The sequence below is a fragment of the Cephus cinctus genome, unplaced genomic scaffold, assembly GCF_000341935.2.
Source record: "Cephus cinctus unplaced genomic scaffold, Ccin1 Ccin1_scaffold0168, whole genome shotgun sequence".
NCBI classification, from domain to species: Eukaryota; Metazoa; Arthropoda; class Insecta; order Hymenoptera; family Cephidae; genus Cephus; species Cephus cinctus.
In genome coordinates, this window is record NW_014332892.1 from 3637233 (window position 1) to 3652978 (window position 15746).

General features: G+C 37.8%; 4 protein-coding genes across 8 annotated transcripts; 1 reads left to right on the plus strand and 3 right to left on the minus strand.

Annotated features, from left to right (window-relative positions):
• Window positions 1-126: 126 nt before the first annotated feature.
• On the plus strand, window positions 127-2788 carry LOC107264023. The gene is made up of 11 exons (XM_015731855.2): window positions 127-429; window positions 505-582; window positions 644-738; window positions 805-1014; window positions 1091-1166; window positions 1228-1415; window positions 1495-1639; window positions 1722-1937; window positions 2019-2137; window positions 2202-2337; window positions 2394-2788. The coding sequence occupies exons 1-11, from the start codon at window positions 172-174 to the stop codon at window positions 2640-2642; spliced, it is 1770 nt and encodes a 589-aa protein (XP_015587341.1). The 5' UTR covers window positions 127-171; the 3' UTR covers window positions 2643-2788.
• LOC107264024 (uridine-cytidine kinase-like 1) lies at window positions 2663-6112 on the minus strand. Of its 3 annotated transcripts, XM_025081330.1 has the most exons (11): window positions 5752-6112; window positions 5116-5270; window positions 4842-4969; window positions 4615-4785; window positions 4444-4550; window positions 4197-4367; window positions 4044-4115; window positions 3722-3973; window positions 3442-3651; window positions 3195-3380; window positions 2663-3115 (listed from the first exon to the last, which is right to left on the minus strand). In XM_025081330.1, the coding sequence occupies exons 2-11, from the start codon at window positions 5166-5168 to the stop codon at window positions 2798-2800; spliced, it is 1668 nt and encodes a 555-aa protein (XP_024937098.1). In that variant the 5' UTR covers window positions 5169-5270; window positions 5752-6112; the 3' UTR covers window positions 2663-2797. The 3 variants fall into 3 exon arrangements, with proteins under 3 accessions (XP_024937098.1, XP_024937099.1, XP_015587342.1); XM_025081331.1 differs by lacking the exon at window positions 5752-6112 and having other exon boundaries at window positions 3722-3987; window positions 4079-4115; window positions 5116-5383; XM_015731856.2 differs by lacking the exon at window positions 5752-6112 and having other exon boundaries at window positions 5116-5382.
• On the minus strand, window positions 6017-10462 carry LOC107264020 (putative sodium-coupled neutral amino acid transporter 10). 3 transcript variants are annotated; one of them, XM_015731846.2, is made up of 6 exons: window positions 9330-10462; window positions 8989-9259; window positions 8788-8924; window positions 8466-8693; window positions 8187-8397; window positions 6017-8096 (listed from the first exon to the last, which is right to left on the minus strand). In XM_015731846.2, exons 1-6 carry the CDS (start codon window positions 9810-9812, stop codon window positions 6613-6615), a joined length of 2814 nt encoding a protein of 937 aa, XP_015587332.1. In that variant the 5' UTR covers window positions 9813-10462; the 3' UTR covers window positions 6017-6612. The 3 variants fall into 3 exon arrangements, with proteins under 3 accessions (XP_015587332.1, XP_024937091.1, XP_024937092.1); XM_025081323.1 differs by having other exon boundaries at window positions 9762-10461; XM_025081324.1 differs by having other exon boundaries at window positions 9326-9467.
• Window positions 10463-10759: 297 nt separating this feature from the next.
• Window positions 10760-15457, minus strand: LOC107264025 (histone deacetylase Rpd3). The gene is made up of 9 exons (XM_015731858.2): window positions 15299-15457; window positions 14321-14433; window positions 14092-14209; window positions 13632-14005; window positions 13407-13554; window positions 13036-13321; window positions 12653-12881; window positions 12447-12537; window positions 10760-12169 (listed from the first exon to the last, which is right to left on the minus strand). The coding sequence occupies exons 1-9, from the start codon at window positions 15345-15347 to the stop codon at window positions 12099-12101; spliced, it is 1479 nt and encodes a 492-aa protein (XP_015587344.1). The 5' UTR covers window positions 15348-15457; the 3' UTR covers window positions 10760-12098.
• Window positions 15458-15746: the final 289 nt, after the last annotated feature.

The following is a 15746-nucleotide window of genomic DNA, read 5'->3' on the forward strand; positions in this document are numbered from 1 at the left end:
AAGAATTAATGACTCTTTCGTTAGAGTATTCCTTGTGGACGATAACAATGTTATTATTAGACCAATAGTAATGTCGTTAGTTAGTCGATAATTGAATTATTATCTTCAGTTATAATTCCTTATGCACTTCAGATCATCAATAGTCACCCAGGGTTAGATAACAAGATCAGCATGCCAGGCGGTGTAGTTTTTCTCGTTTGCATTCCTACTGCGAGTTACGAGTACGAAATTGTCTTTGGGATTCCTTTGGAAGATACTAGAAAACTTGAGAAGACAGGATTGAAGGTGAAGGTGGATGTCGATCTACATCGTACAAGAGGTCATCTCATTCCTCTCGATGGCGAAATTCAATCTAAAAGACGTCTTCCAGCTCGAGGAACCGCAGCATCTCACTTGCGGAAGGAACCAGTATTCGTTTCGATGGAAACGGTAAAAATTATGAATTTTTTTAAGATAAAAACAACGTTTCATATCAATTTCATTTCTGTTTAACATTTTTTTTAGGTTCTGGATGAGTTATTGAAAAAACTCAGAGTAGAGCACGTAGTATGGTGCAAAGATAAAGAAGATATGTATTACGAGGTAAGTAAGATTTTTTGCAATAAATTTTGTTAATTTAAAAATTATAAGTTATTGTATCCAGGTTATTTTTCCCGTCCCTGCTGGGGACACCTGCGAAAACTGTATACATTGTTTGACAGAAATGGGAATAGGACGAAAAATGAATTCTATTGTAAGGTAAAGTTTAAAAAATTAAAAATCAATTCCTGTCAGATTTAATATTAAAACTGAATTGCATTTTAGCGTTATACCTACGCAATGTACATACAGTGCTTTATCAAGTGGAACATCAATGATCAAGGATGATTTTGACGGTGTCAGTGATGACAGAAATGCTTGGTCATCCTTCGTAGATTCAATTCGGTCAAAATTGACAGTGAAACAAGTTGTAGACGGAGTAAGAAGTGGTGGGGATCTTACCTTTGACTATATACTTCTAGTTCTAACAGCCGAGTAAGACGTACACTTTAAAACAAATTTTTCAACTACTCCAACATTCTTTAATTAAGATAATTCTGTAATTGTTCAGTTGTTTGGCAGCTCTTGGATTGGTCGAAAATTCAGCGACAAATGTCGTAGCAGCCATGTTGGTTTCGCCGTTAATGGTAACGGGAAAAAGTAGAACGAAAAATTTAAATATTTTTAACTCCATTTTCATTTCCCTAGGGTCCAGTGATGTCACTTACTTTTGGAACTATAATAGCTGACAGAGATTTACAATGCGTTGGATTGAAAAGTTTACTATTGGGAATATTTCTATCGATACTTTTTGGATTTATCTTTGGACTGATTCTTGGGACTACAGAAATGCCATGGGGATATAATGACTGGCCGACCGACGAGATGAAAGGCCGGTAAGAAAAAAAAATTATAATTTGAATATACAAATCATCTTGATGTAATATCATGTTTTAAATATTATTTCTATCTTAGCGGAAATTATAGATCACTATGGATGGGAGTACTATGGGCTTTGCCATCAGGTACTGGAGTAGCAGTGGCTCTGTTGCAAGGCAGTAATGGGCCTTTAATTGGAGTAGCCATATCAGCTTCTCTGTTACCACCTGTTGTCAACTGTGTCAGTAAATTACAACTGATATTCAAAACAGCCTTATACATAAGTATTATACTCTTAATATAATTAATCCGTCACGACACAGGGTCTATTCTGGGCTCTGGGATGCATCTGGTTGATCTACAGCCCCATAAAAATGCCACATATCAAAGGGGAATCGTATACAGACTTCAACAGTTCCTATACTTACGTTTATGCAGAATATTTGCCTGTTGAATTTTTTTGCAATGGTATAGTAAGTGCATGCTTGACCTTCATCAATGTCATGTGTATTTTTATCACGGCTATAATAGTCCTAAAGGTAATATACTTAGAATCTCAAGCGATATGCAGTCCAATGCGTAATCCCATATCTGAACATCTAAAGTTTCTTTTTATTTAGATCAAAGAAGTGGCTGCTCCATACACTTCAACTCCAGAACTGCGTCGCTTCTGGGAACACGATATACCGGTAGTGCGCGGTAAGAACAACTCGCGAGCCAACAGTTCCATGGACTCTAGGTAAACCGTTACAATTTTGTTTAACAATTAAAAATGTAGAATATAAGAAATATTTTACTTTTAGCTTTTACGATGCACTGAGTAAACCCAAACAACGAGCTCTGGAGCAGACACTGAACGAGGCTGTACGTGAAGCCATGGATGATGAAACCTTCCGAAAAGTACAGCGTCTTAGTTATGGTCAACATGCACCGGAAGAGGTAATATTTTAATTCTAAACACAAAACTCATAGATAACCTTATGAGTGAATTCCAGGTACCCAGATTAGGTGTACACGGCCATCCCGGTGGATCTCGACCTTCCGGTTTACCAAATACCGGAAATACCAGCGAAGAGCTAGCAGCCCTCGATAAACTCATCACATACCTTCTGGGACAGCCTAGCGGGAATATAGATTCCTGGCGACGTTCACGAGCTAGTGCCAGAGGATATCGTCCTCTGCGACCGACCGGCGATGTCGGTACCAGCACTGCCGGTATTAATGTTGGTACAACACCGTTATGAAAAGCATATACAATGCACTGTATACTCGATACGATTTATTTGTGAAAAGTTTGCAAACGCGTAATGACAAACGTTTCTATGTACACGATTTACGCGTGCGTAGTAACTACATATACATGGATCATAAATATATAGTATGTAATGAATATGGTTAGTTAGTCATCGATAGACGATGGTTCAGTGCCAAAGTATCGATCGCCAAAGTTTCCTATTCCTGGTAGTACGTAGAATCGCTCATTGATTTCTGGATCAAGAGCGGACGTAACGATTTTCACTTGAGGAAAAGCATAGGCAATCGTGTGCACCCCGGATTCTGCCATCAAGAGGGATACTAGGAGTATGTTATCCTCGGCAACGTCGTGATCCAGAAGTACTCTTATAGCCATCATTGCAGCAGCACCGGTAGCAACAGTAGCATCCATGAGAATCACCCTATAGTCCTTTATGTCCTTGGGTAGCCTCAGATAATATAGCTATAAAGGTTATCACGGGAAATCCTTAAATATCTTTTAACATCTGAGGATTTTTAATTTTTCCAAACTGGATACTCACCTCTGGTTCGCCTGTCTGTAAATTCGTTTGAATCAATATTTTTCCAATACGTATATCTTTGCATACATCACACACAGCCTGTTCCATCGTTTCACCAGCACGCAGTATCGATACACCACATATTTTGTCAGTAGCACCACGTTTACCGTGGTACACTCCACCCTGGGACGTTTCTACCACGATTTCCTAAATAAGAACGATTCGAAGCGTGAGCACGAAGTCAGACATTATTGATCAAGAGTCATACCTTGAATGGCAGAAGAGATAATGCGTATTCGATGACAAGCCGTATGAGTCGTTTAGAATAAAAGATAAACTCATCTCTGTAGGTATATTTGTTCCTAATGAATGTATGAAGTCCTTTGATCTGAGGAGTATCTGGCAAAAGATACAACGACGAAGGTAATGGCTGTCCACTGTAGGAGTGTGCTAATTTTTCTCTCAGTTTAAATCCCCTCTGAAATTGTGTTCCCATGGAATAGAATCATTTTTAAAGGATAATATATAACTGACTACTAGACTCTTACCAGCTGTAGCTGCGTGTGGACGTGCTGAACAATCAGTTCTATTGCAACTTCGTTATCCCCACCTCGAGGTACAATAATGTCAGCATGAACCATTAGAGGTGCTATGTAATAAAAAAACGCTGGTTTCACCATAGTACTGTACTGTTTTAACACTCCTTCCAAGTCTCTTCCTCTTTGGGAAATATCCCTGTGTAAGCGACGTGCTAATCTAACATCTGCATCAGTGTCTACAAAGACTTTCATGTCGCACATCTTAAAGAAAGGGACTGAATAAAGGTTTACTGATTTAGAAGTATTACTTTTTTTTGTTGGCGATACTTACCTTTAATACATCAACGTTGTAGAACGTAAGAATACCTTCAAATATGATGACGTTGGCACCGTACATTGTTTTCTTCATGAATGAAAATTAATTTATATCATTTTACAGCTCAAGGACTGTTATTCGCATGGTGTAGAAGGATAATGTACTTACTGTACGATTTTCTCGACGATGAGTAACAAAATTATAAATTGGTACTTCGACCTTCCTTCCTTCTTTCAGACGCTGCAAAGTACTTTTTAATAGTTCAAAGTCAAACGCATCAGGATGATCGAAGTTGTATTCATTATGAGCAGCCATCTCATGCTGTTTCTCATTTAAAACCTGTGAATACATTATAACTTACAAAAAACAATTTCTAAACAAACACATTTATTAGTGGTATATGGATTTAAACTACCTTGTAAAATGAATCCATACTGAGTAACGTCACCCATGGTACATCCAGAGATTCTATAATTTTTGTAGCCACAGTAGTCTTTCCAGAGGCACTACCACCGCAAATTCCTATTATATTGATATATGTTAATCCCATATTATGAATATGTCAAGAAAGTGTTTTAAATCAAACCTATGACAAAAGGTTCCACTTGCTGTCCTGCGGAATTATACCAGGGTGGTCTGCCAGCTGTATATATTGTTCTGGTCTTACTACGCAAAATGGACTCTGCGGAAGTCTTTTTACTAGACTGCGACATACTTGTAGTTCTCTGTCTACGGGACCTAGGTGACTTTTGAGAACCTATAAAGACGTTTATGAAGAATTTCTGAAAGACCGCTCATGCAACGATTGCCTACCAGTAGAAGGTGGCCGAGGTGACTGTGGTGTAGGGGTTCCATCAGAACGTCGATTATGATCAATGTCCTCAAGCTGCTCATCAGCAAAGAAGACTTCACGATCTTCCAAACAAGGTTCAGCATCATCGCTACAACAATTCAACCACGAGGTTGAAGCTTATAACTACATAACAAAAGTCGTAATAGCATGTACGATAAATATAAGATAAGATAAATGGGCTCAAGCAGGAATCAAATAACTGGCGGTCATCATTTCTTATCAGAAGGGACTGACCTTTCCGAACTTGCCGAACTAGGTAGATCAAACTGTTGCACTTTCGCTGCCATCTTCCTTATCTTAACCCATATATGTCTCAACTCTTCACGTGGCCTCCTGGAGCATTTGACAAATGTCCTCCATAGTCCTCCGTCAGAAGGAACTACTGCCACCTATTTAGGACGCAACAATTCTAGTGCGCGAACGCAAAACTTTGGACGTTCAAATTGGCAATTTCGATACTCATCTCTGCTATTAGTAGTGGCAGAGTGAGTAGGGAGATTGCTGGAGATTGCCAATGGGCCTGTTTTTCGTACTTCTTTTTATACCTCCGCTAAGTTAGCCCCCTACTTTGATTTTTGACATTTTTCTTTGTACCAATAAATTGGTGGTGGTTTGGTAATATTTGGTAGTCCATTCAGAATGTTTGGTGGTTGGTCCGTTTACTTTTAAAATCCATAACAAATTTTTAGCATTAAGTTACCCCTCCATTTTTACATTTACATTTTAGATTTAACATTTTTACATTTTAGATTTAAAAAAAATAAATGTAATAGGCCGGGCTGTTTTACTTTTTAATAGTTTAAATACTATTCAGCCGAATAGAAAAGCAGTAAACAATGACCCAAAAATTGACTCTGGGTAAAGTCCTGCCTGTGCTCTTGGGTCGGCTTCACTTGGAGTAGGTGCGGGTCAGTGCTGGTGGTAGTGAGCATATGCTACTCTAGTCACCCTCTTGCCCACACATAGTATTACTATATATACTCGACAATCAAAAAAATATGAGACTGGTTTGAGAGGCCCTCCCCTCAGGTGGCACGTCGATGTCGAACTAAAACTTGGACCATGAAAATTGACTCATTGGCATTCTTCTTACTCGTCTCTGATATCTAAGATAAGAAATAAAATATATGGAAAGTCGCTTTCTTTTGTTTAATATATTTCTCACATAACATTTATAGAAAATAATCTATTTTTATACCTATGCAGGATGTACCACGGTATCAGAATGTTTATAATATTATTTCATGAAATATAACGGCTAATCTTCAATTATTTTATACCTTGAATGAAAACTAATCTGATTATATCTTATGGATGGACTTTAAACGTGTTAATGCTGAATAGTATGTACAGTATGACGGGTACTAGGGAACCAAATGCATCTCAGATTCTTGGATACGTGTGACCTACTCTTTTTTATATTTGTCTTTACTTTTGACCTAATTTTTCTCCCCTATACTATTAAGCTCCTTTTCACTTATTCAGTTTTCATTTCTTTCGCTTCCTCTTTCTTTTTCGGTTTTAATTTCTCACTTAACTCGCTCCTTTTACCGCTCTTCTACGGAGAAGAGGGATGATTAATTTTTAAAATAGTTTAATGCTCTGTCAATGTATATAAATAAGATCACCGCGGTACAGGTATGTTCTAATCTGATAACTTTAAATAAATAAAGTAACTTAATATCTTTATGGAATATATTACTCTCTCATGGAAACGTTTACTCTAGATAACTATTTCCTAATATTATTACTAGGATGAAGAGCTTTCAAGTCTCTTTTCTTTATTATTTTCACAAAATCTGTAGCCACTGCAACATTCGAATCCACTGACATGTTATCGGTGAATCCTTGTTCTGATAAGTAAATATTAGTTTTAATTAAAATCTCACTATCCGTAGTGGTATCAGACTTTTCTTGAATGTTCTTTACCGAATCACCAGTTGATTTATCACAAATTTTGCGATCATTCTTAAGCACTACGTCTCTAGCAAAAGACTTGACTTCGATATTCTCTGTATCGTAACTCCCAACGTCTCTCTTCTCTCTTTCATGATCTTCCAGAATGTCTCTGTGAAAACCAGCGTTTTCTTTGTCAATCAAGTTTGATCCATTCGGATTGTCATTTTTTCTTGTTGGATTATTCATCATCAGCGCTATTGGTACAGAATACGGAGATGGTTTTTTCACATCACTGGCTGGAATATTTTTCTCCGTTTCTACAACTGAATTTTTATAAATTGTGTTCGAGTCTTTCATCAAGATAGACTGTTTAATATCATTACTACTAAGAGCCATCTCTTTCGAAATGTTCCTAGCCAAAGCGCTCAATATGGGACCCTGTCGTTTTTTGGCGGATGCACTTGTTTTATTTAAGTTTAAGACTTCTTTCTGATGACTATAATTTTGTGCAGTAGCTTCTACCGCGCCAGATATGTTATTCGCAATTATTTCAGGCACCTCTTTCTTATTGGGAGCTTCTCTCTTATCAGCCTTGTCATTTTGATTGACCTTCTGATTATCCACCACTTGCCCATTACCTTTGCCTCCACTAATATTCATTTTCACATTAGACTTCTCTGCCTTCTTTTGAATTTCCGAAGGATCCGTATCTTTAGGCTTTGTTCTGGCAACAGGTTCTAAGTTGATACGTTTAAGATTTTCTGCTTTTTCAGGTTTACTCTCGGGAGGAAGGTCCGTAACTTTTTCACTTTTGGCTATGCGCTCTTTCTGCAACTCCTGTTTTCGCTGCTTGAGATCTTGCAAGATTTCCTTCTGAACTTGTATCATTTTGAACTGTTCAATTCGATGCTTCTCTAGAGTTCTCTCAAGTTTGTTATGCCTCTCGGCGGCTTGAATATCCGCCAATTCGCCATCAGCAGCTAATTCCAATTCTTCCTTCTTTATTGCATCGGAATCTATCAAATTGTCATTTCTTTGCAATTCGTTTTGATTCTTAATTTTCTCTTTACTTTTTTCATTAATCATTTCATCGATCTTCTTATCATCAGCCAACTTATTATCAATCTTTATTTTCTCTACATTTTTTTTAATCTTCGGTAAAAGTGTGACTCCCAAAATATCAATAGTCTTATAAGTTTCCGCTAGCGGCTTCTCGGTAATCACGACTCTCTCTACTGGTATTGGTGGTTCTTGCCTGACATCCTCTTTTGGATCTTCAGGCTTTTTTTCAGGTAACTTCAGAATGGTTAACTTTTCTGAAAGGTATTTCATGAAAACAAAATTGTAATTACCATCACAGTTGTATACACTTAGCATAATATTATTGAAATAGCTGATACTCGTACCATGAACATCTCGAAGAATTTCAGCCGTTTTTGGTATGTCAGGAATAGCAGGAATTTTTTCATCCCTCATCAGACTTAGTGGTACATTATTAATTTGATTGGAAGGTTTGTTGGTCGTCGCTAAAAGTCTTGTATTAGTGGATTCCTCCATTGCATATAAATTGGCATATGTGCCTAAGATCATTATCCAAAGACCAACAAAAAGAATAGCCTATTGAAATGTTAAACAATCAATGAAAATCACAGCATGGCTTTTTTATTTTGATATTATTTCTTTACCTGCGCCGCTAATCTTTCATTTGTATTTTTACTACTGATAGATATAAAAAATGCTGCGGGAAATATTAGACATATCATAACACCAATCGTGGATCCAACTAAACCAAGGACGAATTCTATGCTCGGTATTAATATCCCAATAATTAACGAAACGATTACAATCGTGAATGTCAGACATCTGAATCTCATTTCCGGCATGTAGTTGCTCGTCGATTCGTGAGAATGTGCCTGTTTGAACAGTACAATAAAATAAGAAATGGATTTGCAAAACAAGTAAAGTTATAGTACATTGTTGTATTGCGCATCAATCAATCCTAATTACCTTGCGAAACAGCAGAGAATTCATGCTTGCACGACATGGAAATATGACTAGTGGATAACTGAAGGCAACCGAAAGTACGAAGCCCATTTTTATAACTTCTGACGTAAGGCTTGGTTCAAAATTCATCAAAATGTTTCCTGTAAAGAATTTAATTAAAATAATGAAGACGTTGAGTACTTGCAGTGCCCACGCGCTATTTACCTGTAAATGGCTGCGTACAAAATGCAATGTAGCCAAAGAAACCAACGCATACGTAAACCATTGTACATATATTAAGTGCTCCTCTGACTACTTCATTCATCTTTTCCAGGCACACATTAGGAATGGCTTCATAAATCTCGAAGAGTTGAGTCTGACAAAACAATGCCATTGAGAATATTGGTAAACATTGAAGTATTCCTGATGGTCTCCAATAGTAGACATGATCATACCAATCCCCAGCAAAGACATGAGGTGTAGACTCTCCTATCACCTGCACGTAGAAAAAGAAGGTAAAATATCTGTTGCTGAACAAGGATAAGGGAAAACGATGATTTACCTACTTTTAAGACGAGGCAAAAATAGAAACCAATTGTCGCTGTACAAACAGCAGCCAGACTGTCTATATTTCGGAGTAAGCCTAATGGCAAAACGATGAAAGCTCCTGTTATGACGAGCAAACTCGTTCTAATATCTTCAGGATTCTTATTTATCATTTTACCCACAATTTGAGGACCCAGATCGCCAACAACAACAAAAAAGGCCACGCAGGTTCCAACAAGGAAACCAATGATAAATAACTCAACTATAAATTTTCCCATATGACCAAACGCATGGAATGCAAGGATCTCATAATTCCGCCGTCGAGACATAACAGCAGATTTTATAAGGAAATGACACGCAAGACGTGATAGTGCACTGCACAGCAGAATTACTAGTACTGCCAAGATTATACCACACTGCTTAAAGCAATATGGCATCGCAAGAACACTCACCCCTATAATACTATTTGCTAGAGTCATTACATGGGTTATATGGGAAGTCATCTTGGTAGCTTTTCTTTCAACTTTCTTCAGGAATTATGTTACCGTAAAGAACATGAATGTTTTGTCTCTTGTATCAAATGTTTGGACAATTTCTGCCACATCAAACTTGTGCAATACTGTATAGAAGCTTCTCTCCTATCTTGTACACCAATATTATGCTCACAAATCATTGAAAACTGAATAATGATTTCTGATCTTTGGAACAATATATAAGGAGTAGGGCTAAACTACGACTAGCCTTAGGGCTTAAAAACCAAAATACTGCCCGTCGATTCGAGCTCTACATCTTCCAAGATACGAGCTTCTCGTTTTATAGAATTATACGCATAAGCAAACGCAAAATCTGGCAAATTATTATTTGACAATACTTAATGAATCACCATACACTACATTATGAACTGCAACCGCCGATTATTAAGTTATCACATTTTTTAGGTAAAATAACAGGTTATGAGAGTAAGATTCGTTATGGAAATGAATATACTCGTAGCAAAAGTACGCGTGGCCACTTAAACAAATTTTTATCATTGTAAATACGACACGTAATTGAAAATACGTCATTCGTATGATAATAAATCCTCGTTCAGCATGTTCGATAAAAATTGCAGAGTTATCAGTTCCTGTTCAGCAGATGTCACCATTTTGAAGACACAATCATGTTTACATACAAAAGCCGAAAAACGATAACACCTGTCATCTTGCAAGTCGAATGGAAGCGAAATAATTAACGACTCTTAATTTATATAGTAAATTTCTTAATTGTTTTATTATAAATATTTAAAAACATTCGTGTACACCACGTCCGGAAATAAATACGTCATGATCTATCTCCAAACTGACATTAGGTATATGCAACATCGAAATTTATTTTCTTGCATGAATCATTAATGAAATTACAGCTAAGTAAAATGAGAAATTCAGTTTTTTTTTTCTTTTCAAAGACAAAATTTGTGATCATGCAAATATTTATTTCACTTACGTCGGAATGAAATGCGCCCTGGCGCTACGAAATTTTTAGTTTGATCGACAAGATCTGACAAATCATGCACAGAATAGATGTTCGTTCAAGAATCATAAAATTTGCAAGGATCTTCCAACAAATTGAGACGTAGACAATGATTTCTTAATAAACTCTTTACCCTCTAATGCTCATACATATTCCTGAACGCTGTCGAGCTCTATTTTCGTAGCCCCAGGAAAGCAATCAACAAAAATCGAATCAGCTGCAAAATTACGAATGACTGAAATTTACACAAATAGTTTCATCTTGTTAATTAACGTTATTTAAAGAGAAAGGGACTACAGCTAAGTCTAAGCGAGCATATCGAATGATAGCCTTGATAAGTGATCCATCGTTCCACTTTACTCCTTGATGAATCTCGAAATTTGTCGCATAAAAATTAAATATGTTACAGATCAAAAACAAACGTCACATCATAGCACGTTGGAGATCATTCGAAAAGAAAAAGAAAAATATAATTGGTGACTTCATGTTATGTACAGACAGCTTTGGGAAACAAAATTATAATTCATTGTGCCCACGACAATTCATCTACTACAATCGGTCGGCTAACCAATTCCCCCTTCTTTGTATTACAAGTAGTGCGTCGGCCTGTCACGGCTCAGTCAAGAAAAATCATACAACGAGCCGAAAAAGATCAATGATCTATAAATCCACATGGATACGAGAGACGAATGATTGATTGATCGCGATTATTCGTGCAGATGAGCGAGAGTACGAAGAAACTGGATACAGACCAGTTCTAAAATCGGCATATAATTTCCTTATGAAATGATCGGTGTATCGACAAATGTATCCTTTTTCAATTAAAAAGGTTGATAATAAACATAGATTAAAATGAGGAATGCTCCTGGCCATTTGATAAATCCTCAGGTCGAATACGACTTCAATGAGAATCTGTATCTAGATTAGGAAAGGGAACCGCGATTTCAATTTCTAGGCGCACCAGGAGGCATGAATGCACTCGTGATGTCGCTTGCTGATCCAGATGTTATTTGCTCGTCCACCAAGATGACGAATACGATAATGGATAAGTTAGAGAGTTCATGCTAAAAATCTGGGGCTTTAGGCTGTACAGAGTGATAGGATCTCTTCTTTAGGGATAGGTAAGTGAAGGTTAGAGATTATGTTCATCATCGTATGGTGGGCTGGCTGCATCCGAACAGCTTCTCGGATCTGCATCCGTTATGTTACCTACGCTTATCTAGACTTGAATTGAATAGAGATATATCTCAATTTCTTAAGCGGTGGAGAACCATCGCCTATCAGGGATTCGCACTGCCGTCCTTCTTCGCCTCCTCGCTTGTCGCGTTCGTCTTGTCATCCTTCTCGTTTTCTGTAACAATATATTTCCGAGGTTGAGCTACTTCACGACTTACCGTCTCTCCTCGTATCGAGGCGCAGTGAAGTCTCACGCTTCGTGGTTTTCTGTGCGAATACGCGGGTCCGCGTCCTCGCTTAATTAATACTACAGAGTATGTTAAAGAGTACGCAGATGGTGAAAAATTTCAAGTTCTCTTATAAAATGATCAAGATACATGAGTGATGGTGAAATGTAACAAGTTGTACACCAGGTTCAACCGTGGCTTAACACAACATGGAAAAATCTTCACCTTTTGTCTCGGTCTTTATGTCGTCTTCCTTCTTCAGGTCGCCCTCGACGCCTTCCTGACCTTTCTCCAGACGTGGCCTCTTTCTGGAGCCCTAAATAGTCGAAGTGACGATTAATAATTCGAATTAATCATTTACTTTATCATTATCTTCATTCACAGACAATAAATCAATGATGCCGAAAAAATAATAGACTTTTGTAAGTTACCTTGAACGATCTGTTGTCCCTTCTGCCACCCTCGCCTTCGTCTTCGCTGTCACTGTACTCATTCTCGTGTTGTATTCTCTTATCCAGGTCCCGTTGAGGCAGCCGTTCGTCAGGGTTGACCTTCTCCTCCGCTTCAGAATCTTCTATTGCTGCACCGTCCTCTGGAATAGCCTGCACCTGTACTCCTGGAGCATGTGGCAACATTCTCAAATTCTCGAAGAGCCTGGTCCTATAATGGAGAACGTAGAACGTTGAGTCTCAAGAATTTTTAAGAAGTTCTCATAAATTTGAGATTTTAGGCTTCCGCGGCCAGTATTGTCATTAGTACTCATGGTTTTCGGATGGAAGCCATGAGTACTAAAGTTCTCATAAAGATTGCTTACTTTATTTTTTCGAGATACTCTGGTGTGTTCTGATTGGCCATATTCGATGGACTGATGTGAAGTTTGAAATCTGGTCCAAAGTATTCAAAGTAATCATTATAAGGAAGTTCATTAGCTATTTCTGAACCAAGAGCTACGGATGTTTCATATGTCCAACATCTAGAGACATTTCTGATTGTGTAACCGCCACCACCAACCATTAGGAATGGCAGATTGTATTTCTTTACAAATTCGACACATTTTCCATGGCCTCTAACGGTTAGATTGAAACAGCCCAATCTGTCGCCTAAGGAACGAAGAAGATTCAACATTACTGATTATCCTCATTTTTTTTTCAGATTACATAGTTAAACTTTTAAAATATGACTTACCTGTCAAGGAATCAGCACCGCACTGTAAAACTACAGCAGAGGGCTGGAAAGTTTCCATGACTTTTGAAATAATTGGAACAAAAATGGACTCGTAGCTTTCATCATCCATACCATCCCTCAAGGGAATATTGACAGCATAATATTTTCCCTATAAGAATGATAATCACTTGTGATTAGTTATCAAGAAAACGAAGGTAATTAAAAACTTGTAATTATTCAAATTACCTTTCCAGCCCCAATATCTCTGAGATCACCAGTTCCAGGGAAGTACTCTCCATACTTATGGAAGGAGACAGTCATCACTCTATCCGTAGTGTAAAACGCTTCTTCGACGCCATCGCCGTGATGAACATCAATGTCAATGTACAACACTCTTTGGTGATATTTGAGCAATTCCAGAATTCCCAATACAATATCGTTCACATAACAAAAGCCAGAGGCCTCGCTTTTCTTTGCATGATGTAATCCACCACCCCAATTAATACAGATCTCCGAGGCCTGTTTGTTTAATTTGACAGCTGCAGCTACGGATCCACCAGCTGATAATTGACAAAATTCGTAGAGACCGTCAAAAACTGGGCAGTCCTCTCCTACATTGACTGTTGAACAAAGTTAGTCTGTATTATTTTATTGTTAACTTGTAATAATTATTCCAAAAACTACACTGCAGTATCAAAATACTTACACCGCTGCATTTGCTTATTATACTCAGACATGTTGTCTGGTCTGATGGACCTCAAGAACCTGATGTACTCGTCACTATGAAACTTTGTCATCTCGTCGGCAGTGGCTTTATGTGGACGCTGGAAAAAAAGAAGAAAATAAGCATATTAAGTTAGATCCTATTACCGATTGCGATCAAAGTAACAGTTTAACGGATTAAAATATTATTGTAAGAAAAAAAACATTCTTACGTATATCTCCATTTTTCTGTAGAGTCCATAGTTCAAAAGTAAATTGTGTGTCATCCTTATGCGGTGCGGTTTCATGGGATGTCCTTGCCCATAATAATAGTTACCAATATCACCTAAAAGAAATATATAAGTTAGCTTGATCCATGTTACGTTTTTCGCATATAAGTGTTAATTAATTAAATCAAGAAGGAATAATAAATATGATTGAATGATCGAATGGGAATTCCCGCGCCGCGTGTGTTGTGTGAAGGATGCGTAGCTGATAAACTACGGTCAACCGCAGCCGTCACCCATGACTCTGTGGCCTTAGACCACCAAAAACAGTATAAACCATTGAATCATGAGTCAAATATAAAACTTTTCATAAATAAGTATTCAAAGGCTAAATAATGCAACTGTCGAAATAACAAAAATGCATGAAATATATAATTAATCGGACAAAATATGAGTAATATTGTTTTCGTTTTATTCCAATCCGATATCATATAATTCAATAAACCAATGATAAGCCCCATAATAAAATCTACCCAAAGTTTATGGCAATCGTATAAAAGATCCTCGATAATATTATGAATATTCAAGAGTAGTAATAAATATTAACGATTAAGGTACAAGATTCTCAAGTGAACAACGGAGCTCAGTAGGCATGGCCGACGCTGCTATCGTCCGTAAACTACGGTAGCGCGAATTTCACCCGAGAATCTCTCGCCTTACAGTCAGGAAAAGCGTGCATTAGCCCGGGAAAACCGTGTTACTCTAGATTTTCTATAGAAAATAATAAGATCCAGAAATCTCCTTACAACAAAAAAACAATTATATCAAAGAAACCGATGAAATATTCACCAAGCCACGATAAATTTTGTGTACGTGATGTGAGCGCGGATTCGACAAACACATTTTGACAACCCCCCTACCGTGTGTGTAGGAGTTTTCGCGGGCCCACAACGGAGCATAAAATTTGTAAAAAATTGTACTCACTGTCATAGTAGTAGCAGACGCGCTTCTTACTATGAGGTGCGGTGGTCATTTTCACGGATTTTCTACGATTAACTGAATACACTTGAAATAAATTAAACGCGGACCGCGGAGTGTCGCGGCTCCCACACAGGACACAGCGTCACTGGCTACTACTCACGCATGCGTCCCTTACGCCAAATTAATTCCCTATCTGTCCGTTGGGGGGCGTTCGGACTTCCTTCCTTCCTTCCTTTCCTTATGGCTGACTCCTCCAATGAGGAGATGTGCCAGTAACTAGTCCTAAAGTCGGGTGCGTTCGGACTTAAACATATTCCCTGCAGAAACTAATGCCAACCGAGAAAATAACTGATTGGAAAAATAAAGGAACGATCCTGGCGCCACGACGGAGAAATAGTTATTCAACAAAATGAACTGTATTAAAAAAAATACGGACTGTCGATAAAACAGG